A 24,309-nucleotide genomic window follows, 5' to 3' on the forward strand; every position below is an offset into this window, starting at 1 on the left:
TCTTGTCACGTTTCTAATAAGGCTCTATATTTATTATTAATATGCTTCACTTGTTATGCGTCTTACTAATGATGTTATAAAAATTCTATATTGATATTTCAATTCATTTTAGCTTGTTTAATGCTAATGAAGTGCATATGTCATTTGTAGTTTTTCTCTTAAACTAACTAAAATTGAAATTTAAAGTCAAATTGATTTATGAAGACTATCTGTTTTCAAATCTAATGCATGATGCATTTTAACTTTGCAACTAAATTTACAAATGAGGTATATTACTTTTGTTTATGTTTTGAGGTCTTCAGACAATTTAACAATTTATTTACTTATGTTGTGTTCCATCAAGACATCAGGGTAGATGAGGCAATGGAGGCATGAAATCGGCGAGAGTGTTGTCCGCCACTCATGAGTGCACCCCTGGCACGTCTCTTGGTCATAGCTCTACGCCTAACAAAGGCTACAGTAACCCCTGTCAGTTGGGCTCCTACTCTAAACAGAGAGGGGATATCCCCAAGTGTAATCTGCATGTCAACCCTTTATCTGAGTTATCCGGTCACTGGCTCTAGGTCACAGTCATGTCGAGGCCTTGTCTCGTGGGGATTCATGTGATCTGGCTGGAAAAACTCCGTGATAGAGCTTTGAGACATCATCCAAGAAAGAAGTCTGCTCATCTCCGTAAGTATCCTCTCGTGGTGTCTGAGTACCTCATGAATGAAGCCTACCAAACATCTCTGGTCTGGGTAGGATAGGAATCGTCGGGCCAAAACCCCGTAGGACATTTGAAGATGAAGTGCTCCTCTATCTCAACCTCTTGCATGTCACATACTGTACATATGCACCTCTCCCTGGGTAGGCGCTCTACTCTACCGCTCTCGATACGAAGTCTATGTGAAGAGACCCGAAACTATCTAATAGAGATTCTTAGTGAGTGGGGTAAGTAAAACTGTGTATCCTGGTGGGTCTATGAAACCCTCCTCTATTATATGTAAGCAGTGATCTCTGTAGAAGCTCAACTTCACTGGGCTCGGTCTTGACTAGCTCCAGAATATGTGTAGCTAAAGAGATCCTTACGGACAACCTGGCTGACTTCATGTGATAGGAGGGGAGAAAACAGAGCGTCCATGTTGTATTGAAAGGGAGGGAGTCTATCCACGCGAAGCCTCAGTCACTCAAACCATCTCTGTGCGTATATACCAGCATCTCTGGTCCCCTCCTGCTGAAAGTGCCTTTGAAGAGAACAATGTTAGCCATGGTAGCCTATTGCACCCAGAAGTGTAATCCCCATACTCCCTGACTCAGTACAGATACATGATGATCTGAATGCAACATCTAGCTATAATAGGGATGACCCAAACTCAACCTAAATGATCTGGTGAGGAACAGATGGCTTACCGCGAATCAATCGTGATAACATGAGAACCTGTAGCCACTCCACACGAGCCCACTCTATATCCGACAAGTTTGGGCCCCAACATGGACTGCCATACATCCCTGTTGAACGGACTACGGGATCAAAAAGCGGTCCCTTGGTCCGTGGATCCTAAAAGTGTGAACGGAAGCACTGTCTCTCTAGTCTCGCCAATGAAGCATTTCCTCTGCCCAAGCGTGCCTGCATCGTGGGTTTCATAGTGAAGATGGGTCCGAAGAAGACAACCCCAAGATACGTGTATGATGAAACTACCTCAACAGCTGATCCATCAAATGTGAACTGCTTCTGGCGCATGATGGCTCGACATGTATTGAAGATCATAGTTTTACCCATGTTGACCTTCAAATCATGAGACTTACAAAAGGACTGTAGTGTGTCAAGGTGTCTCTAGAGCCCTCTACTGAGGAAGACAAAAGAGCCACGTCATCTGCCTAAAGAAATATCCAGATCAGCGTGCCCACAAGAAAGCAACTAATCCCCCTGTGTCTGCATCACTGTCTCAAGCTCGTCAATGTAGAGACCAAACAAGGTAGGTGATAATGGAAACCCTTGTTTAACCCCAATAGTGCTCATGATCTTGTATGTCCACCTAGATCCTGCCCAGACTCTGAAACTCTCGTAAAGTGCCATGACAACCCAAATGATCTCCTGGTCATAACCAAAATCCTGTAGGCAGCATATGAGACAGGCTCTCGGAACCGTGCCAAATGCCTTATGGAAATCCACAATGCAACATTAAACCCTCTGCTTCCATGCCCTCGCCTCTTCGATGATATACTTGAGCGTGAGAATGTGATCTATGGTTTCATGATCATGCCGCTGTCGTGTTGCTCTAAGTCCTCGACACTCTGCAAATCTACTAACCTTGGAATCAAGCACTGATGCAAAAATTTTGGACATGACATGTCTAATAATAATGGTCATATACTTCTCCAGGCTCATAGGATCCCCTACCTTGTGGATCGGTGAAATAATGTTAATGGTCGAGATACGTGGAAACCCCAAACAAACAGCTTCATCAAAGAGCTTTGCTAAGATCAGGGCTAGGAGGTTAATCCCGTATGCAATGAACTCAGTGCATAGTCCCTCATGATCCTTCACTCGGTCATTATGAAGTTTCATTATGGCATCCTTTACCCCACCTTAGTGAAGAGGGTACAAGATGTGGGATGTAGCTAGAAACTTAAACAAGGACTCCCTCAATGAGGTCTATTTATCCATCCAAGCATTCCCTAACACTCTTTGTAGAACAAAAGTTATAAGTGGATCTCAGAAATAGTCTTGAAATGGAAAATAACTTCACAAGCAAAGCTCCATAAGTGACCACTTTGTTGGAATATTGTTCTATGATAGACGAAGATCCCAAGGGGCACATTAAACTGAGCTTCTAGTACTCCTCCCATGCTCACACTTGTGGCTTTGTCTCAAATTCTCAATAAACGCAACTTCTCACATTCCAACTCTTCTAGCTTGATTAGAATACTCAAACTTCGTGATTTCATAGGTTTATCACTCAATAAAGAAGCTCACATAGTAGCTTACGAGCTCAAAGCTTGGAGACAAGGCAAAAGGGAGAAAAAGACTAATTGGAGATCACATGAAAGGAAGGGCATGAAATTGTTATAAAGAAGAAATTTGGATCGATCATTAAGTGTCTTTAAAAAAAGAGTACAAATGGGTAAGGGTCTAATCACATGGAGAGGAAAAGATATGAAAGCATATTCCATGGCCTTTTTCCCACCCTAGGATGTTGACATTTTCAAAACAAGCGTGTTTTAAGGAATTCAAGACCTTCAAAGCTTGGAATTCCTTAAAATGCAACCTCTTATCATTTTGCTCCGTCGTTCCCCCCCATGTCATTAGACCAAGTAGGGTGAATGTTAGGGATACAAGTGGAGAACGCTCTCTTTTTTTAAGGAAACACCCGTAACAATGGTCCATGGAGCTCCACTACCCTATTCCACTCAAGTACTATCCACCATAGTACCAAAATGAGCAATAAGTGCACTCCAAAACAACAACATCAAACTATAAGGTCTTTAACAAGCCTAATTTGTATGCAACCAAGAGCATCTTAAGCAAGAAACCCTAAGCCCAAAGGATTAACACTACTAAAAGGGATAAACACTCAACTTGAAGGAAGTAGGAATACCCGTCTTCAAGGCAAATAGAAATTAGAAAACTTGCCAATCAAAGTAGCCAAGCAAATGAAGCAAAAACTACATTCAATAAGGTTTACAACTGGGAAAAAGAATGATATTAGGTAATGCTATCTATACTAAAAGACAACCAATAGCCAAGTATTGGGTACAAGAAAAACAAGAGTAAATAAAGACATGCTTTAGAATTACCACATAGCTATTAGGAGTAATATAAAGAAATCAAACTCCATTTAAATAATTAATATGACATTGTGTTGAGTAAATAAATAATGAAATGCCTATTAGCTTCTTACTTGGAAAAATTAAAAGATATTCCGCTAAAGCGAAAAAATTCATATAATGAACAAAACGTAAAGAGAATTTGTACATTTTCAAGTTAACAATAAAAAAAGAGTAGAACACTTAATATAGCTGACGAAGTGAATGATCATTGATTTTAAAAATCCAAAACATCATTTAATCTAAAGAATTTAAAAACAAAGTCCAAGGGAGAGTAGCAAATGTGGGGAGAGAGAGAGAGAGAGAGAGAGAGAGAGAGGAGTCTCTCTCTCTCTCTCTCTCTCTCTCTCTCTCTCTCTCTACGTTGGAGAAATCCGTGCACTTTACGATTGCCTTCTCAATTTAATAGATATGTTGAGATGCAAGCATATAACTTACCAAGACCAAACTATGTGATTTGCATCAAAGAATGATTATATGCCCAATTACAAAATGACCACTTTTCCTTTATAGTCACTTTACAATGGCTTTTAAGAACATGCTTTTTTTATACAATTAAAATACAAAATGTGAAGCACTATTTGGAGAATAATGCTTCAATTTGTGAATGATATCTATCGTATATAAGATTGCGACGGATTTTCATTGTAGGAGTCAACAAACCACTCTCTATCTGTCAAAAAAAAGGGGGGACAAACGTAGAGATACTCGTGAGAATTAAATCGACTTTTATGGCATAATACATCTCCATCATACATTTTAAAATGAAAAATCTACGAGTACGCATATTAATTGTATGATTCAACATACAAAGCAACTCTTCTACACTCTATAAATTACAAGTTGGTTTTTCCAGCTTCCCAAAAGTACTTTTTGTCAATCTGCTCCTGCTCGACAACCACCTGCTCCTCAGCCTCCCCACCCTCATACCTTCCCTTCCGTCTGTCCTAACCTCTAACTCTGTCTGTCCCACACCCTTGCCTAGCCCTAGCCGCACCCAGCTGCAGTACTAGACTGTGCAGTAGCCCATAATCATCGTACAGAAAATGCATCCCCGTACAGACCCTACAGCCCCTTGCCTCCCTGACCTAACCCCTGCTAACCCCTCTCTGACTGCTTGCCATACGTGACTCTATGAACAGTTCGTAGCTTCCGTACAGACCCATACAGCCCCCCACATCCCATCAACTCCCATCAACCACCCCAAGGTTTCTAACCCCCTAACCCTCATCCTTCTCTCTCTCCCCCCTAGTTCTTGTCCAACTACCTGTACAGCCCCCTTCCCTCCCCTAATCTCTAACCTTCTTCTTTCCTTAGCTGCTATGTTCCTTCCTGTTAGCCTCCAGCCTAATATTTCTTTTTACAGCCCTTAGCCCCCTTTCAGCAGTCCCTCCCTAACCCCTCTTAGTTCCTTCCGTAAGTTCTCTCCCTTAGCTTTCCTCTTAAGGTTTTCGTAGGCAATGGATTGAATATTCAACAGTTTCAAGTTGTCCCTTTCATTCTTTGATTGACAAATAGTTTGGTCTTCAGCCAATCCTCCTTCCATCCCTCCACCGTCCATGAGAACATGCATTTTCTGAAAAGACGAGTTGCAGTAGCTGTTGAGGTAGAGTCTACCACCACACTTTTTGCATGTGTTCATGGTTTCATCTTTCCAATACTCAAGCTAGAGACCAGCTTGAGTATTGGAACCCATCATCTGAACCTCTCTGCGTACTTATCAGGAATTCAAATTTTGGCCAGAGGATTTTGTCAAGTGGTCTTTTGATCCCCCAGAGACTATCTCAGCAGTCTTGGCGGCTAGCCCTCTAATCCTGAGTTCTAAAAAACTTTTTCTCCAACCTTTTAGTTTCAGTTTGACCCGCTGGAGGAAGGTACAGAGGCTATTTTTCTTTTCATTAGGTTTCCTAGAATTCCTTGGGTCTATCTCTGATTTCTTCCCACCATTGGAGCCCTCCTCTTCCTTCACTACTACTTTAGTGGCAGAGGAAGTCAAAATGGATGGGTTTCTTGTGTTAGGATCATTGTCACTGACCCTAACATTAGTGATGACCATATTATGCTTCCATTTCCAGATGTTTCTTTCCTCAGAAAAAGGATTGCAATTGTGACAAGATCAATGCTGTAGTTGTAGACTCTTGGCCGTTCTACCAGAGACCTCCGAAAGAAGAAAAGGCACAAAGGAACAGAAAGAAAGGTTTGTGCTCACCAAGATCAGCAGGATCCTCCTTTTACTTTCCATTAGACATGGGTAGTAGTTCGAGATGGCAGAGTTTTGATGCCATATCCACCTTAGACTCTATGTCCATCTTTGCAAGAGGTCATTCTTTTGGTTGAAAGACATTCAATGCAAGGACTTTCACTGGAATTCCATGCAAGGACTTGCATTTGATTTGACCCTTCGGTCACTCTGGTTATTCCTATGTCTCAAAGGATGGACACCCCGTTTTGGATTGTGCAGAAGAATGCATATACTCTTTTAGCTCATTTTGCGGACTTTGTAGAGTTTGTTCCTTCCACCTTTGGTGACAAGCAGGCTCATAGTATTTCACCTTCAAAGGCTTGTTCTCTACTCGTTGGAGGTCATTGCAAGGTTGATCTTTCAACAGAGTTTCTGATCCTTACACTAGGAGATCAGGGATGGGGGCAAGTAATTCCACCACTAGGTCAGGGTACTTAAGTAGTTCATGTCTCACGCAACCCCATCGATGAGGTTTGTTAGCTGGAATAATCGAGGTCTAGGTGGTGTTCCACGGGTCTCAAACAGGCCGATTGAATTTTTCTCTTACAAGAACACAAACTGGATGATACCATTTGCAAGAGATCTAGTAAACTCCTTTCTAGTGATACATTTTAGTCAAGTGCGATTGGTACTACAGGAGGGACTTGCATTTCAGTTTCAGACTCTATTCTCCCATCAATTGTGGGGCATGGTGTTATTATGTTCTCGAGAGCTCTACAGGTTATCCTTGTGATTGAGTGGTGGAAGATAGGTTTTCTTAATTTATACTCACCCAACGAGGGAAAGAGCATTTGGTTTTGGTTGGACCCCAAAGGCAGGTCCCTTGACCATTGTGGGGGACTTCAATGTGCCCTCAATATGCTAGCGAAGATGCCCACTTATAAAAGAAAAAAGAAGGCATTCATCCTCTGGAAAGAGCTGCTTGGGATGCGTTCATTTTTCAATTCAAAGGCAGGGATTGCCAGTTTGATGATGCATTTCAGATCCCCTTCTTCTCACTCCCATTTTCCTGGTCAAATAGAGAACTAATGAGGTCCATCCAAGATTCTTAAATGATGATTGGAACTTGGACAAAGGTCCCTATTTTCCTAGTCATAGGCCTATCCATGCTTGTTTTGACAGACTTTATGTTGATGATTGGGGTTGCACTATATGTATTGCCCCAAGGGTCTCCACTACTGATTTTTTTCCAGTTATTCTCACTCCCTTTGAGTCGGGTCCCTCCTCCCGGTCCACCAATATCAAGATTCTAGAGTCCTTTTATGCAGAGAGGGACCTCACTGATTTTCGGAATCCTTATTTGGAGAATGGTTTATTCTCTACCCTTGCACTAGCAACAGCTCTTGCAAACACTAGTGATTCTCATCATGTTGTCATCAGAACAAGAAACTAGGAGGTTTCGAGGTAGGAAACGGCCATCTGCCAGCAATTGGCAACCTGGTAGAGGGAAGACCTTCAGATATGTGGGTTTAGGAGTGCCATGCTACAGCAAGGGCTCACCAGCAGATGCTTTCGGAGCAGCAAACTGAGTATGCTTATCATGCATGTCTTTTTAGATTCAGACAGGAAAAAGAGTTAATAGGCACTTTTTTACTACCTGGGCCTGCTGCATGGCATGGAAAATGTGCGACAGTTGATTGATTGTCATGCAGATTGCCACTGAGTTTTATGACTCCCTTCTCACAAAGGAGGGTAATACTCCTGACAGAGATGTGGCTGTAGCTATTCGGATACAGCTCCTTTGTTAGTGGATCCAAACATGAAGGAATCTATTGATGAAAGCCTTTCACCAACACGGAATTTCAAGATGCCTTACATCCCCTGCATGAGGATAAACACACAAATACAAATGGATAGAGTCCCTCAATATTTATTTCCTTGTGGGATGATATTGGTGTCATCTCATCTCTTCAGGGAGTGTGGGACTCTAGTTTTATGCCTTCTTCACTTTTAGAGGGTCTCATTCATCTCATCCCTAAAGGGCATAATCGATTCGTGATTAGACCAGTCACTCCATTGGGCACAACATATTAAACTTTAGTTTTCACTTGCAACCATGCCTAATCAATGATACACATACAGTCTTTGTATATGGCAGTACTATTTTTTGTAATATTTTATTTTCTCCTTCTGGGAGGCCTCAAAATGGGCCAAGTAAAATAACCAGGAGATTGCTACTATGCAATTTTAAGAAAGCCGATGACAAAGTGGATTGGAGATTTTGGAAGATAATTTACTCTGCATGGCTTCTTAATTCTCAGGTTAGAGAGGGTTCGTCTTTATACAGATCAGCCAACGGGCAGGTTCAAATCAATGGAATGAGAGCAGACAGATTTCATATTTCCACAAGGATGTGCGCTTGATTCATTTCTGTATTATTGTGACTGACTCTTCTGGGAGTAATGATCAGGCAGTCACAGCTTCAGACAGAAGCAGAGGCAAAGGCAAAGGCAAAGGCAGAGGTAGATCATATCAGAAAAGTGGTCATCATCATCAACAACATCATCAGCAAAGTCAGAATCAGCATCAGCATCATCCTCAGCAACATCAGAACCAGCAAAGAGGAAATCATTCCAACCGAGGAAGATTTCAAGGACGAGGGAATGCATCCACCAACGTGTCAAACATTCAGTACAACTACTGTCACAAGTTTGGACACTATGAAAGAGATTGTCGCAAGAAGCAGTACGACCAAGGCGGTCAATCCAGCAGTAATCGAGGGAATTCCCGAGGCAAAGGAAATCATCGTGGTGGACATTCTAGTCACAGTCATTTTGCAAATGAACATGGAAATATGTTTCTTGCAAGCGAGGAGATGCATCAAACTGATACAGTGTACCCAAACACTGATTACAATCCCAAAGAGGATTTCAGCTATCAAGTCGACCAAGTGGAACAGGATCCTTGGTATATCGACAATGGTGCATCATCTCACATGACAAATTATCAGGAATGGTTCAGAGAAATGAAGCCATTAGAAGGTCAGAAAAATATCATCTACACAGCAGACAATACACCGAATCCAGTTCCTAGCTGTTGCAAGCTCTCTGTTAATGTCTTTGATTCTCAAAACACAAGCATATCATGTTTATTGCTTTGTGTGTAACTTTGGTTTGTCTAATTTATCATTGGATAGTTCTTTGATCCACAAAATGACGCAAACATATCCATGCCTCTTTGAATAAATTCATTATGATAATTTGACCAAGAATAACATCTTGTACACTCCATTTTATCAAATGATCTACACACACTTTCCCTTCTTGTCCCAATCTGCTTGCTCCTTCGGCAATTGCAAGGTCTATGGGATCTACAAAGTCCTCTTCGATTGTAGCAAAAATTCTCTGTATTATGAGCTTCCAAGTTCCGTAATTGCTGCTATTCCCCTTGGTTATGATTCAAGTTGATATTGTTTGATGATGCCACTGTTTTTTTTTTTTTTGGAACCTCACAGTAGCTCTATCATGATAAAGTATGATTCACATGCAAGAGAGGTGAGTGGGAAAGTGCACACAAAGTGTACACCAATTTTATTAGTATGGATATATTGTTTAAAAAACCTACTAAAGATAGAATATTCGTCCCCTTGAGTGTCTTGACTCTTTTTAGCACTCTCCTATATAGTGTTGCATATTACCTGTTTGTTCACATAATGCACATGGGCTGGCTGTTAGGAAAATTACTCATGCATGGCCAAATTGAGGCCCTAGGTTCCTTACATTAAAAAAGGGATCACTTTTGGAGGCCACTTAGGTTACAAGAAAGGTTTGACCTTTTCTAGTTTTAGTATTTGTGACATTGTAAGAAATAGCATTACCCAAATCTTGCTACAACCACCTACCTTCAGCCCAATCTTTAGCTATGTTCTAATCTCACGAGCATTTACACCATGTTCTAATCTTCCTCTAGCCATGTCCTTACATGGGGGACAATTTTTTTGGTGAAATCTTTGATTGATTATATTATATGAGTAGCAACCTCAAAAAAAGGTGCTACAATTACATCAACTGAAAATTTCAGTATATGCCAAAAAGACCTCATGATCTATGCAGCGGGTCTGCAAGCAATCAAAGAAAGATTGCTGCAGAGAACGCCTAAAAAAGCCAAATAGAGAGAAAGTAGGATCACCAAAGACTTTACAATTCCTATATGTCCATAAAGTCCATAGTGCCTAGTAGCGAACCCAAACGAAGAAAAGATGAAACTCCGGTTTGGATGGATGAAACCCAAATAGCCAGAAGAACTTCCCAAATGGAACAGATGGGAATCTCGCTCGCAGGTGCTATCGAAGCAGATCAAAAAACTCATGAGAGCACGGACAATGCCAAAACAAGTGAGGCACAGTCTCCGAAGAAGCAGAACATCTATGGCAAAGTGCAGGAGCAATGTGTCGATGAGCTAATAGCTATCCAAATGGAAACACTCCCAAAAGAACTCGTCAAAAGAAAACCTGTTGCCGAAGCGGTACTTTATAGGCCCAAAGTTGCTGTAATCTTTTCCTCCACCACTCGGCTGGGCAATGCATTTGCCAAACAGAATCACCTCTCTCTGAAACCCAAGGTTGAGGCAAAAGGATTTTATACAATGCAGGTACAGTAATCTAAGATGGCCTCAAAGTACGAGAAGAGGACCCTGGAGAAGTCAAAGTCCAATCTTCCAGTCGGTCCTGGAGTTCCAAAGGAGGAATCCGAACAAAGGGCGAAAGCATAGAAGTAATTTGTCGCCACAAAGGATGATAATGAGAGCCCAATCCATATGTAGTGGCTGCTAGAGAAAAGCGGAGCACAGTACCAGCATCATCTATAACATCAGCAACCGAGGTGATGCCTTTAAACGAGACAAAGTAGGAACGTCGAGGTTCCTGTAAAGCCAAGGGAGGCTGAAAGACTTTCGACCAGTGACTGCTTTCAGCTCTCAAAGAATTCCCAAGCAAGGATTGCCGTCCATTCCATTCCAGATGAGAAAGAGCATGCTTCCAGTCAAGAAGCAAGCCGGAGACAAAAGGGCATCCAGTCAAAGTGCCATCAGTGCAGCAAAAAAAGAAATCCCAGTGATCGAGTTGCCAATGACCAAACGCAGAAATACTGATATGAGTGACCACAGTCCTAATCATAAGAGCCCAAGGCTGATCACCTTGCACAAATTGCAGCAACATTTTCCCCCTGTGGGCAAGAATATGCACATGAATATCCGTGATGTTCAATCCACCATGCATCTTGGGAGAACAAATGTGATGCATCGAAAGCAACATGAGACTTTTTCTGCCATGTTTGGATCGCTAGAAGAGTTCAAGCTGAGCCTCAGCACAATCATGAAGGGAATCATCTGAATCCATCACCTGTTTTTGTTTCTTGTTGGAAACTGACTAGTCTTTGTGAAAGGTTTTCTCATAGGAATAATCCGCCATTCAAGTTAAGGAGAAAACTTTGAAGCAGCAATGCTTTACAAGGAGGAAAGCACAGCAGGTACAAAACTGTACGGTGTTTTCCTAGCTGTACGGACAAAATCGTACGGGATTTTGACAGTACGAAAAAATTTATTTTTTATTTTTATATTTTTTTTGACAGACAAACTGTACGGACTTCCCCGACTGCATGGACAAAACTGTACGGACTGAACGGACAAAACTGTACGAAATTTTCTGACTGTACGAACAAAATCGTACGGGGATTTTTGACATTTTTTTTTAAAAAAAATTCTGACATGCAAACTGTACAGACTTCCCTGACTATACGGACTATACGGATTCTTCTGACTGTACGGAAAAAGTCATACGGATTTTTGACAGTACGAAAAAAAATATTTTTTTTTTCGGATTTTCTGACAGAGCGTACGGACAGAAAACGGACATCAAAAGGAACCTCGAAGGTGTCAAACTGAGGGAGAGACAAGCAATTGTAGCATGGCAGCACGAGGGCTAGCACGGAATCTCACTCTCTCTCTCTCTCTCACACACACCACTCCCCAATACACACACACACCACACACCAGCACACACACACACACTGATACACACTTTTTTTTGTTGGAAGAAATATTTTATTGCTGTAAAATAATTACATTCATAGTTACTTCGAAAATGGAGTAACTACTACTCAACTGAAGATCTCAGTATAAGCTGTATATACATCCTGATCAATCAAACGAGTTTGAACACAATCATAGAATGATTGCTACAGAAATCTTTTGAAAAAAACAAAAGATGAAAATAGTGGATCACCAAAGACTATGATTTCTGTGCATCCATAAAGTCCATAGTGCCCAGTAGCGTACCCATACAAAAAATAAGTCAAAACCCTGTTTCTCTGGATGAAAACCAAACAACCAGAAAAACCTACTAAAAGTAATAGTAGGAAATCTCGCTCGAAGCCTCTGTCGGATGAGAGCGATGAAGTCACAAGTATGTGGACAGAACCAAAAGATGTGAAGCACAGATTCAGCAGACTGTAGGCATCTGCCACAAACAGCCGGAGCAATATGTCTACGTGCGAGTAACTGGCCAGATGGAAAAATGCCAAGCAGGACTCGCCAAAGGAAAAGCTGTTGCCGAAGAGGGACTTTGTAATGCCAAAGGAGACGCAACCGTTTTCTCCACCACTTTAGTGGGCGATCCATATGCCAAACAGTATTTGCTCTGTCAGAAATCCAAGGCGGAAGTAATAACACTTTATACAGAGATGACACTGTGATATGTGAGAGCTTCATATCAAGATAGTAAAACTGCCTGCATACTTTTAGGGGATATTTCTACATCCTGGACTCTTGGTTGTTCTGTTAGGCAAGGATGTCCCCTAAGTGCTTTACTTTTTGCCATAGCCACTCATCCAATGCTTCAATATCTGGACCACCTTTTGGACACTGACCAGTTGCACGGTTTGGAGATTCCTGGCAGTCATACCATGATCGCTCAAGCATATGCTGATGATTCTTTCTTTACCCCAAAAAATACTCGAAGTGATCTGTCCATGATTATGCAGGCTCTTTCTACATATGGATTGGCTGCTGGTCTTCGGGTCAATTTTCAGAAATCAAAATTGTTGCCGTTGCATGCTCATGAATGGCACAATCTTTTGTGGCCTGGGAAAATTGTCCCCGCTTCTCAATTGATTCGGCATCTTGGCTATCCTCTAGGTTGGGGACTCACCCGTTCCCAACAAACTGATTGGGTGCTAACAAAGTTGAGGGCAAAACTTTAATATTGGAAGCTTGCAACTTGGCCATTACATGTTCGTTTGCGAATCACACAATCCATTTTGATAGCATACATACAATTTTATATGCCTCTCATTATGTTTACTAAGACAGATTTGGTTTCCTTTATGTCAGCTCTCATGGAATTTTTCTGGTGTTCAAAAAATGGCAAGAAAAGTCTCAGATTACTCTCTATGCATCGTCTTTGTTCTCCAAAGATGTACGGGGGTCTGAACATTCTCAATATTCAAATGCATTTACTTGCTCACAGAGGAAAAATGATGTTGCAGTTTATGCAAGGAGATCAGCCTTGGGCTTTCATGATCCGCTCTCTCTTATTACATATTCATACTTCTGCCTTTGGGTATTGGCAACCTACTCAGTGGGATTTCCTATTTGGCTCTATCCAAGGCAAGATCAGAGGCTGCCCTTTTGTGTCTCGCTTACTTCTTGATTGGAAACATATTTTATCCCACTTGGAATGGAATGGCCGAGATTCTCTGTCGGGAAATTCTTTGAGGGCTGAGAATATTTATTGGTCTAAAGTATTCCACCCTACTTTGGCCATACAGGAACCCAGACGTTCTTATTTTCTCTCTTTCAAAGGCATTTCTTCTGTGGCGGATGTACTTCAGGATGATGGCACACTTTTATCCTTTTCTATGGCTGCTAGCAAATACAGTTTGGGAGCTCATTATCGTCCTTTATGGCATAGGGTTTCAGCAATGCTTCAACCATTCTTGCCGGTACCTCGTTTGGAACTTTAGAATAGGCTTGAGGATTGGATTTTACACTCTTCTTTCTCTTCAGCCCGTCCCTTAGCCAAGTGATAACTTGCTGCATTTTTGTGCCAAATCCCAATGCCTGCATGGTCGATGAATTAAAATCCCACTTAACAATATCAAAGGCTTTGGCAATATCAACTTGCAATAGCAAAACATCTTGCTGCGTGTATTTGGCATATTCTCAATTCCAACATAGGCATTAGCAATGTTATCTGTGATATGCCTACGCGGGACAAAGCCATATTGGGCAGGATGCAACCCATCATGTAAAAACCCCTTAAGCCAATTGACAATCATTTTGGTAGTAACTTTGTACATGACTGGCATAAGGGTGATAGGTTTCCAGTCGGCCAAAGATTCACAAATTTGCTTTTTTTGAAGGAGTTTAACAAGACCTCTCTTCCATGTATCTGGCATTTTCTGATTTTGCCACGCAGCATTCACCATATGTAGCAATGTATGCTTTAAAAGAACACACACTAATACACACACACACTCTTTTTTTTTTGGTGAAAATAAATCTTTTATTGCTGTAAAATAATTACATTCATAGTTACTTCGAAATTGAAGTAACTACTACTCAACTAAAGATCTCAGTATAAGCTGTATACACATCTTGATCAATCAAACAAGTCTGAACACAATCATAGAATGATTGCTGCAGAGATCGTTTGAAAAAAAGAAAAGATGAAAATAGTGGATCACCAAAGACTCTATGATTTCTGTCCATCCATAAAGTCCATAGTGCCCAGTAGCGTACCCATACAAAAAATAAGTCAAAACCCTGTCTCGCTGGATGAAAACCAAACAACCAGAAAAACCTGCCAAAAGTAACAGTAGGAAATCTCGCTCGAAGCCTCTGTCAGATGAGAGCGATGAAGTCACAAGTATGTGGACAAAACCAGAAGATGTGAAGCACACATTCAATAGAGTGCAGGCTTCTGTGACAAACAGCTAGAGCAATATGTCTGTGTGCGAGTAACTGGCCAGATGGAAAAATGCCAAGCACGACTTGCCAAAGGAAAAGTTGTTGCCGTAGAGGGACTTTGTAATGCCAAAGGAGACGCAGCCGTTTTCTCCACCACTTCAGTGGGCGATCCATATGCGAAACAGTATTTGCTCTGTCAAAAATCCAAGGCGGAAGTAATAACACTTTATACAGAGATGACAATGTGATATGTGAGAGCTTCAAGGGACGGGCTGATGAGGAAGACGAGTGTAAAATCCAATCCTCGAGTCTATTCTAAAGTTCCAAACGAGGTACCGGCAAGAACGGTTGAAGCATTGCTGAAATCCTACGCCATAAAGGATGATAGTGAGCTTCCAAACCGTATTTGCTAGCAGCCATAGAAAAGGATAAAAGTGTGCCATCATCCTGAAGTACATCCGCCACAGATGAAATGCCTTTGAAGGAAAGAAAATAAGAATGTCTGGGTTCTTGTATGGCCAAAGAAGGGTGGAATACTTTGGACCAATAAATATTCTCAGCCCTCAAAGAGTTTCCCGCCAGAGAATCTTGGCCATGCCATTCCAAGTGGGATAAGATATGTTTCCAATCAAGAAGCAGGCGAGAGACAAAAGGGCAGCCTCTGATCTTGCCTTGGATATAGCCAAATAGGAAATCCCACTGAGTAGGCTGCCAATGCCCAAAGGCACAAGTATGAATATGTAATAAGAGAGAGCGGATCATGAAAGCCCAAGGCTGATCTCCTTGCATAAACTGCATCATCATTTTCCCTCTGTGACCAAGTAAATGCATTTGAATATTAAGAATGTTCAGACCCCCGTGCATCTTTGGAGAACAGAGACGATGCATAGAGAGTAATCTGAGACTTTTCTTGCCATTTTTTGAACACCAGAAAATTTCCATGATAGCTGACATAAAGAAAACGAGATCTGCCTTGGTGAACATAATGAGAGGCAGATAAAATTGTATGTATGCTATCAAAATGGATTGTGTGATTCACAAACGAACATGTAATGGCCAAGTTGCAAGCTTCCATTAATCAAGTTTTGCCCTCAACTTTGTTAGCACCCAATCAGTTTGTTGGGAACGGGTGAGTCCCCAACCTAGAGGATAGCCAAGATGTCGAATGAATTGAGAAGCGGGGACAATTTTCCCAGGCCACAAAAGACTGTGCCATTCCTGTGCATGCAACGGCAACAGTTTTGATTTCTGAAAATTTACCCGAAGACCAGCAACCAATCCATATGTAGAAAGAGCCTGTATAATCATGGACAGATCACTCCAAGTATTTTTTGGGGTAAAGAATGAATCCCATATGATTCTCGCATGTCTGCAATCCCAAAGGCAGTGTTGTATTGTCTCCAAAGCAGAAAGGCAGCGAAGACACGAAGGGTCAGCTCGGAACTTGGACCTCCAATGGTTTACTGCTATCCCACCATGAATAGAAAGCCAAAAGAAGAGAGTGAGTTTTCTATTCCGGTGGGATTTCCAGAGTCTCTGCCAAAAATTTTTTTGCAAGTCAACAGGAATCTGAAAGTTCTCCCAATGATGAGCTCTGGTGGGCCTCCAGCCCCTACAGCTGAGCTGGAATTTCCTAGCATTACTGACCGTGTAACGAAAGAAGGGGATGCCCTTCTCTCGGTGCCCTTCATCTATCAATTCCCATTCCCCAGGGTCCCACTGCAAAAACTTAATTGGGACATCTCCATAGAGCCACAGCCTCCATGAGCCAAGGGTGAGGAGAAGCGGGTCAGGATCCAAGTACCACTGTGAAAGAGAGCCATGCTCCATGAAGGCCACTATCCTGACTGGCTGAAACGGTACCTCCAACAAGATATCATCTGTGGATCTGGACAGCCTGCCCCCCGAAGAAACATCAAATACTAAGGCATCCTCCTGTGGGTCAAGAAAAGCAATCACCTGTAAAGGAACTCCCAATCTGGAAAATGCCCCCATCTAGGTGGAGCAAGTAATAGGCATGTCATCTGTGTCCACCCAATCCAAGGGCAAGGCTGCATCAATCTGTTGGACTCTCCCTGCACTCCCTCTGAGATTAAGAACCATCTGGGCCTGTTGGTCTGCAGGAAGCTTCCTGAAGGCTTTCCATGCTCCCACTGTAGATGCAGGGCCCCTCTCCCATCTTGGCCACTGCATGTAAGGAGAAGCTCCAAGTGGTCTGCCAAGCTCATCCAAAATCCTGTCATTCCACATGATAGGCTGCCTTTCAATCTCTTCACGGGTGGATGGGGGAATTCTACGAAGAGTACTCCTGAAGCTGGCCCATGCTTTCAGGATAGCAACCATAAGAGGGGAAGATGGAGACCTGAGGTGGGCTGTGGTGAAAAACCATCTAGTACTGTGTGTCCAATCCTCTCCTGAACTGGGCGTGCGAGACTGTATGCATCTGATAAAAAAATCCTTCCAAGGCTCCTGCCCTAGCATAAGCCCTCTCACAACGAACTTGCAAAGTAAAGCTCTGCACTGTAGATCTGGGTCGATGATATTCAAACCCCCTTCTCTTGTAGGAAGAATCAAGGTCTCCCAAGCCACCTTGGCTGTAACATCAGTTATGCCATCTAGACCACTCCATAAAAAGTTTCGTACATGCCTCTTAAGCTGAGTGATACAATCCCTAGAGTGGCACCAACAAGAGCATACAAACCATGCTGTGGCTAGAAGAACCTGGTTAACTACCACCACCCTGGAGGCCAAGTCAAGTTTGGCTGAGCTCCAGAAAAGGAGCTTTCTTCTGATGCTTTCCAACACCGGAGCAAACTGTTGTGAAGGAGAGATGCCCAACCCAACCTGGCAGCCCAAATATCTAACGGAGACGCCCCTCTGTACCCAAGTGAAGCCAATATCATTACCCCAATCCGAGATGTCATCCTCGCAATTCCAAAAACCACTGGATTTATGCCAATTAATGTGTGCACCTGCAGCCGTGCAAAACAAATCCAAGGCTGTCCGGAAGGAAGTGAGTGTCCTGGGGGAGGCATCCAAAAAAACAGTCGTGTCATCTGCCAACTCACTATCCAGCAGCTCTTCTTCCCAGCGGATAGGAAGCCTCAGCCCATAAATATCAGCTTGAGATCTAATGTAGATACTCATAGCTTCCGCCACAAACAGAAAAAGAAACGGGGCAAGAGGACATCCCTGGCGGATGGCGGATCTGGAAATCCGAAACATGTCCCCTCTTACCCCCCCAATGAGCAACTGGCTATGGGCTGATCTGTATAGAGATGATACTCCTCTAATCCATGCATCTGAAAAACCAGAGCGAGAAAGAGTACCCTCTAAAAAATCCCAGTCTACTCTATCGTAAGCTTTCTCAAAGTCCAAGAGTAGAATGGCCAATCTCTGGCGGCTCTGCATGGCCCATTCTGAGGCCTCCCAAAATGAGAAAATATTATCAAAAATACTTCTGCCATGCACAAACCCTGTCTGCATGTCATGAATCAAATTTGGAAGAAAAACCTGTAGCCGTAGACTAATGGCTTTCGCCAGAATCTTGTAAAAAGTGCCCAATAGAGTGATGGGTCTCCATTGAGACACAAGATTCCTATTACCCCCCTTTGGGATGAGATGAATGAGACCATCTGTAAGTGAGTCCGGCATCTCACCAGAGTCCCACACGCCCTGCAGGGCTGATGTAATGTGATCACCAATATGCTCCCAAAAAGTAATAAAAAAGGACGGGGTAAGTCCATCTGAACCTGGGCACGTGCCCTTGTGAAGGGCAAGTAATGCAGTCTTGAATTCTGCAACTTGAATTCTGCATTGGTGAAAGGTGCATCCAGAGAAACATGCATCTCATCCTTCACCAATACAGGGATACAATGCCAAATAACCTCTCTGGCATTATCAATGGCCTGTGTGCCTGGATCTGCAGTAAGAAGGGATGCAAAAAATATGAAGCTACACGCATGACAGCTTCAAGATCTAACTGTAACACCCCGTCTGAGTCAACAAGCTGCGAAACACTATCTCTACTATGTCTGGGCCCATGAGTAGAGAAAAAGTGTTTGTTGACCCTGCCACCCATCTGAATCCAAAAAGGATTCCTATGCATGAAAGGCATATTCTGCTCTTTGATCCAACAATGTCTGCAAATGAGCCCTTGCTGAGCAAGGCGCCTGAGAATCTCACGTCTCCTAGAATCAGCGACTGTATGATAATAGTCACTAATTCCGGATAAGGCTGCAGCTACCTGAGATGGGTGGACAGCTCCACCCTGTATGTGAGAAGCCCAAATCTGTAAAATATCCTCCGTGAGGCTCTCCTCTGCATAAAAAGCATCCGGAATCCTGACACTCGCAGAGCGTCCTCTCCGATGAGGCTCAAGAATCTGCAACACCACTCAAAAATGATCTAAGGTGCAAACCCCAATAGAAATGCATACAGATCCTCCTCTGTCACGTGCCCAATCGCCTACATAAAATCTGTCAATCCGTGCATGAATGGGCATGTGTATTCTCATGTTTGAGCAGGAGTACAGGAGTGACTGTGGCATAATATGAAAGGCATCATCCAACCAAATGTCCCTGCCACTAAACTGAAAGAGGAAGTCATCCCACGCTACCCTCTCCAAAGAATGAATTCCACCCTGTCTACCTCCCTTTTTGTCTGAAGGCAACTCAACCATGTTGAAGTCGCCACCAATGATCCAAGAATCTGCAATGGGGGCCCAAGAGAGTAACTCCTTCCAAAAGGAGATCCGCTCCCCTCTGTTGTTGGGAGCATAAAGATTGAGAAGACCAATCTTACGCCCTCCAATCAAAATAATGATCCATTGAGCTCTAGAAGGGGAGATAATACCATGACCAGCAACCAAGGGGAGAATAGAAAGAGAGACCGAAATGCAAGTACCTCCCCTTGTGCCCATAGTAGGCGAACAAAGATATGTCCTGAAAGCAGTTTGCCAGACTAAGAGCAATCACTGGCATCCAGCTTGTGTTTCTGGATAAAAAGGATATCAATAGCACCTCCAGTGACGTCAGGATGAAGATGATTCCGGATCAGCTGCCTACGGCGACGGTGTGGAACTTCGCCTAGGCCCTGTATGTTCCAACTGACTATCCTCATCGACAGGAGGATGCCGGATGGAAAGGCTTACCCGACCTAGTAGAGGAGACCAGCTTCCCCTGAGCCGAAACACTCCTGATGAGGGCAGGAAACTCAACAGGTGAAAGGAACCCCACACCTGCTGAAAGGGAGGCCCTGTCAGAAGGAATCCCAATGACCGGGACCCCTAAGGTGGAGGGCAAAGTGGAGTCTGATGCGCAGCGGATGGGCAAATCCCAAATCAAAATCCAAAGTAGATGGTACAGGCTACGTCATGTCCCACAAAATGCAAAGACGAACATCACGGGAGGCTTGCAAGAACTCCTGTCTCGGAACATGAAGAGGCCTTTGCAAAAAAGCTGCAAGAGTTGGAAGATGCTGAAAGAGAGGCACAGGCATCGCTTTGAGAGTAATCCAAACCGGACAATAAGTCGGAAGGGTTGCAGAAGGATCGGAAAGTGGATCCCAAGGCATAACATAGGCGAAGAAACCAGCCCCGGGAACACCAGCATGACTGACAAGGCGCTCTACCACCTCAGTCGAAGAGCAGTGGGCATAATAAAATATTTTGCCCAGAAAGACAAAGGAAGAAATACAATCCGGACCCACTGCAACATCAGCCCAAAGACGAAGCTGAGCCAAAGATAAAATCCTGCCCATGAAGTAGAGGCAGTGAGCCTGTCGAAGACCAGAGACCAAAAGGACAGAATCCAAAGAACAAACAAGTGGAGAATTCGATGAAGGAACTTCTGCGACTAAGGTAGAGCACAATTGGCGAAGAAGATCCAGCTGGAGGGAAGAAGAAGGGCCATCGGAAATATCCAGATTTGCCAATTTGATCAAAGGCGAGGCAGACAAAACAACATGCTTCCGCCGAAGAAAGACACGAGTAGAAGAGGCAGAGGCAGAAGGAGACGCAGAGGTAGAGAAGACAAAAGAGGACGAAAGAGGCTGCGCAATTGGCCGTACAGGCTGTACGGCGACCGTACAGCTTGTACGGATGGCCGTATAGCAGGTACGGAAGGCCAGACGTGGGACTGCAAGGGGTACAGAGGCTGTACAGGAAATTGTTCAGTGGTCTGTACGGTGGACTGTACATCCTGTACGGACGGCCGTACAGTAGGTACGAAAGTCCGTACGGGAGACTGCAGAGGGTACGAAGATTGGACGGGAAGCTATACGGGGGTCTGGACAGGGGGCAACGGGCTGCACAGAAACAATACGGAAGACCATACAGCTGACGGCAGCTGTACGGAAGGCAGAAAAAACGACGAAGCTGGCTGTACGGACAGGAGCACACACACACACCACCACACCAGTGCACACACACACATGCACACACACACACTGATACACACACACACACACACACTTTTTTTTTTGGTGACATCATTGATTTATTATATTATATGAGTAGCAACCTCAAAAAAAGGTGCTACAATTACATCAACTGAAAATTTCAGTATATGCCAAAAAGACCTCATGATCTATGCAGCGGGTCTGCAAGCAATCAAAGAAAGATTGCTGCAGAGAACGCCTAAAAAAGCCAAATAGAGAGAAAGTAGGATCACCAAAAACTTTACAATTCCTATATGTCCATAAAGTCCATGATACCCAGTAGTGAACCCAAATAAAGAAAAGATGAAACTCCGGTCTGGATGGATGAAACCCAAATAGCTAGAAGAACTTCCTTAACGGAACAAATGGGAATCTCGCTCGCAGGTGCTGTCGAAGCAGATCAAAAAATTCACAAGAGCACGGACAATGCCAAAACAAGTGAGGCACAGTCTCCGAAGAAGCAGAACATCTATGGCAAAGTGCAGGAGCAATGTGTCGATGAGCTAATAGCTGTCCAGATGGAAACACTCCCAAAAGAACACGCCAAAAGAAAACCTGTTGCCGAAGTGGTACTTTATAGGCCCAAAGTTGCTGTAATCTTTTCCTCCACCACTTGGCTGGACGATGCATTTGCCAAACAGAATCACCTCTCTTTGAAACCCAAGGTTGAGGCAAAAGGATTTTATACAATGCAGGTACAGTAATCTGAGATAGCCTCAAAGTACGAGAAGAGGACCCTGGAGAAGTCAAAGTCCAATCTTCCAATCCGTCCTGGAGTTCCAAAGGAGGAATCCGAACAAAGGGCGAAATCATAGAAGTAATTTGTCGCCACAAAGGATGATAATGAGAGCCCAATCCATATGTAGTGGCTGCTAGAGAAAAGGGGAGCACAGTACCAGCATCATCTATAACATCAGCAACCGAGGTGATGCCTTTAAACGAGACAAAGTAGGAACGTCGAGGTTCCTGTAAAGCCAAGGGAGGCTGAAAGACTTTTGACCAGTGAATGCTTTCAGCTCTCAAAGAATTCCCAAGCAAAGATTGCCGTCCATTCCATTCCAGATGAGAAAGAACATGCTTCCAGTCAAGAAGCAAGCGGGAGACAAAAGGGCATCCAGGCAAAGTGCCATCAGTGCAGCCAAAAAAGAAATCCCAGTGATCGAGTTGCCAATGACCAAACGCAGAAATACTGATATTAGTGACCAGAGTCCTAATCATAAGAGCCCAAGGCTAATCACCTTGCAGAAATTACAGCAACATTTTCCCCCTGTGGGCAAGAATATGCAAATGAATATCCGTGATGTTCAATCCACCATGCATCTTGGGAGAATAAATGTGATGTATTGAAAGCAGCCTGAGACTTTTTCTGCCATGTTTGGATCACCAGAAGAGTTCCTTAAAGACATACATGAAAGATGTAAGATCTGCCTTAGTGAACATGATCAATGGCAAGTAAAATTGAATATATGCCACAAGGATGGACTGCACTATTCGAAGACAAACCTGCAAAGGCCAGGTTGCTAGTTTCCAATACTCAAGCTTTTTCCGAAGCTTAGCCAAAACCCAATTAGTTTGTTGTCGGCGAGTGAGTTCCCACCCCAAAGGGTAACCAAGATGACGAATAAACTGAGTGGGTGGAATGATATCCCCGGGCCATAATAGACTATGCCAGTCTTTGGAATGCAAAAAGGGAGCAGCTTAGACTTCTAAAAATTAACATGAAGACCAGCTGCCAAACCATAAATAGAGAGGGCCTGCATCAAGGCACCAAGATCATGGGGCGTATTCTTCAGGGTAAAGAAAGAATCATCAGCATAAGCTTGAGCAACCATGCTGCGATTAGCATCCAATTCCAAGCCATGAAGTGATCCTCTAGCCACAAGATGATCAATATATTGCAGCATAGGATGAGTAGCAATGGCATACAGTAAAGCACTGAGAGGGCATCCCTGGCGGACCGAACAACGAAGAGTCTACTCATCAGATATATCCCCAGAGATAATGCAAGCCGCATTGCTATCTCTGTAAAGCCAGTAAATAACCTGCTGCATTTTTTGTCCAAATCCCAAAGCTCGCATAGTTTGCGAGACGAAATCCCATTGAACTGTGTCAAAGGCTTTTGCAATATCTACCTGCAAGAGTAGAACATCCTGCTACGTGTATTTGGCATATTCAATCCCAATATAAGCATTGGCAATGTTATCTGTGATATGGCGACGTGGAACAAAGCCATATTGGGAGGGATGCAACCCATCATGCAAATAACCTTTAATCCGATCAACCACCATTATGGCAATGATCTTGTAAATGACTGGCATGAGCGTGATTGGCCTCCAATCACCGAGTGAATCACATAGCTGCTTTTTTGAAATCAGCTTGAGAAGACCCTTTTTCCATGACAAAGGCATCTGCTGATTTTGCCATGCTGTATTTACCATTTGCAGCAAGGTGAATTTAAGAAGATCCTAGAATGCAAGAAAAAATTCAACAGTGAGACCATCCCATCCTGGAGATTTCCATCTGCCACAGGATCTCAATGCATCAGACAATTCCCTTTCAGTGAAGGGATGTCCAAGTTCCAAAGCCTAAGCATCAAACAGAATTGGATGAATATGCTGCAAAAGAAGCTGACGTGCAGACACGACCCGAGGAGAAAGAGTATCCAAATGAAAGTGCTGCACACATAAATCAGCAAGCTCTGAACGAGATGTTGACCAAGAACCATCAGGCATCCGGATCCCGACAGATATTGGCAGCCTGTCTTTTGTAGTGTAAACTCTTAAAAAATTGCTTCGAGGAGCCGCCTTAAATGCCCGTTGTCTGGATCGAGTTTCCCATTTAGCAAGCTTTCTGCGATCATTAGACTGAAGAGAGAATTGAGCCTGACATAAGAGTTGGCTTTCCTCTGAAGACCAAGG

At 43.2% G+C, this 24,309-nt stretch overlaps 1 protein-coding gene across 1 annotated transcript in view; it reads right to left on the reverse strand.

The window, feature by feature from the left end:
- Window positions 1–4,187: 4,187 nt before the first annotated feature.
- Window positions 4,188–24,309, reverse strand: part of LOC147898051 (long-chain-fatty-acid--[acyl-carrier-protein] ligase AEE15, chloroplastic-like) — a 250,532-nt gene continuing 230,410 nt past the window's right edge. The window contains exon 18 of the mRNA XM_087379362.1: window positions 4,188–4,480. Within this exon, the coding sequence (XP_087235488.1) occupies window positions 4,385–4,480 (96 nt within the window). The 3' untranslated portion in view covers window positions 4,188–4,384. The remainder of the gene's footprint in view (window positions 4,481–24,309) is intronic.

This window comes from Dipteris shenzhenensis, chromosome 9, assembly GCF_047967505.1.
Source record: "Dipteris shenzhenensis isolate YYH24624 ecotype China chromosome 9, Dip_SZ_1.0, whole genome shotgun sequence".
NCBI classification, from domain to species: domain Eukaryota; kingdom Viridiplantae; phylum Streptophyta; class Polypodiopsida; order Gleicheniales; family Dipteridaceae; genus Dipteris; species Dipteris shenzhenensis.